Source organism: Aureococcus anophagefferens, assembly GCF_000186865.1.
Source record: "Aureococcus anophagefferens unplaced genomic scaffold AURANscaffold_63, whole genome shotgun sequence".
Taxonomy (NCBI): domain Eukaryota; class Pelagophyceae; order Pelagomonadales; family Pelagomonadaceae; genus Aureococcus; species Aureococcus anophagefferens.
This window is the reverse complement of record NW_008705616.1, coordinates 61,189-62,861: the sequence shown is the minus strand read 5'-3', so window position 1 is coordinate 62,861 and position 1,673 is coordinate 61,189. Positions and strand designations below refer to the sequence as shown.

The following is a 1,673-nucleotide window of genomic DNA, read 5'->3' as shown; positions in this document are numbered from 1 at the left end:
TATCGTAGATAACTGTGCAATTTCACATCGTTTTCATTGGGACGCGACTGACTAAACTACGCGACGACGACGCTATGAATTACAAAAAAGCGGCATGATAGGCCGATTTAGAGATTGGGGCTGGTAGGCCGCCAGGGTACCTACCTACCTCGGTTTCTATCGCCGATTTGCGGCCGCCGTGGCAATAAAATGTTCGGCGAGTGACGTGGCGGCGGCGCGGCGGTCGCTCGTCAGGTCACACGCACACCGCGCGGGCGCGCGCGCCGCGTCTAAATCGATGCCACGTCGGTCGTTTTGAGTCGTTTCTTCTCGTTCTTTCGACGGATCGGAGCCCCCCCGGGGCGGGGGCGACTCGTCGCACAAAAAGACGCAGGAACCCCGACCGTCTATGGACCGGCGGGGCCCGTACTCGCGAACGGGCCGTATCTTCCGCGCGCTAGCCCAACGACTTACCCCGGGGCCCGACGACTTACCCTACGACTTACAATCGGCGCCAGCGACTTTAAAACGGGTTACTTTTATCGTTGCGTCGGACCCCGGAAATCGGCCACACACACGGCCAAGCAGGGGGACCAGAGGCAAAGTTGGCGAATTATGGCCGCGCCGAAGATAACGAAGCAAGTTTGCGCGCTAATCGTATTAATCAAGGCAGTCTGGGAGCGCGGGTCGCTGGTTCGGGTCGGCAAGCGTGTGGCATATCTTCAAGTTGCCGTGCAGTGTTTTAAATGTTCTAGGTTGAAGATATAAGTCGGTGGTAATTGTTGGAGGGATTTTGTTTCGCACACTGCTGTCACTATAGTGAACTTGGAAAAATGGATCTATCAGAGTAGAGTACTAGCCATAATCACCATCATCCCCATAATATTTATTACCCTACTCCCTATTCTCGCGAGCGGATTTTCACGCGTTTTATAATCCCGAGCGTCGTTGGACCAGTTCAATCCAACGGCGTGTAACGACTGCACGGAGGCGGGCCGGCTGCTTTGGCGGCCGGTTCAAGGTACAGTCTAGCCCCGCGGAAAGCGCGGCTGCGGTGTAGGGCTCTTGGCCGAGTTCGAATCCGCAGGCTCGCATCAGCATTGGACCATTGCGCGCCTTGTGAGGTGCATGGTCCGCCGAGGGAGGCCTCGGTCCCCAGCTGGCTGCTTCTTCGTGGACGTGCTCATGCCAGGGAAGGGAGAGAGCTGGTGCGTTTGGCGAGGAGTCACCCCTAGTAGGCTGCTAGCCGCTTAAAGACTCCTCTCTGCGCTCCGCGAGGCGCGCGTGTCCTACGACCGGGAGGTCCTCGGCGTCTTCGCGGACCTGGTGCCCGCCGACGCGGCCACGTCCTTCTTCGAGCAGCACGCGGGCAAGGGGGCCCGGGATAAGGCCGGCATCGTCCCGGACTTCAAGCTCGTGCCGGGCGGCCGCGCCGCGCAGCTCGCCGACGTCAAGACCATCGGCTTCGCCAAGTCGCGCTACGGCCGGTCGCCCGCCCGCAGAGGCGGCACCTTGCCGTGCGACGAGCGCGCGGGCATCATCAACCGCGAGTACCGCCTGCACGCCGAGAAGCTCGACAAGAAGTTCTACCCGGACGAGGCTTCGCCGGGTCCCTTCGAGCGCCGCCTCGGATCCTTCGGCTCCGTCGTCGGCTTCGTGGCGGGCTACTTCGGCGAGCTGAGCAAGGGCGCCCA

General features: G+C 60.8%; 1 protein-coding gene across 1 annotated transcript in view; it reads left to right on the top strand.

Annotated features, from left to right (window-relative positions):
• AURANDRAFT_68094 (hypothetical protein) overlaps positions 1–1,673 on the top strand; it is a gene marked incomplete at both ends in the record, with an annotated part of 10,100 nt that overhangs the window by 1,496 nt on the left and 6,931 nt on the right. Inside the window, 2 exons of the mRNA XM_009043712.1 lie at positions 735–751; positions 1,236–1,635. Coding sequence (XP_009041960.1) covers positions 735–751; positions 1,236–1,635 — 417 coding nt within the window. The remainder of the gene's footprint in view (positions 1–734; positions 752–1,235; positions 1,636–1,673) is intronic.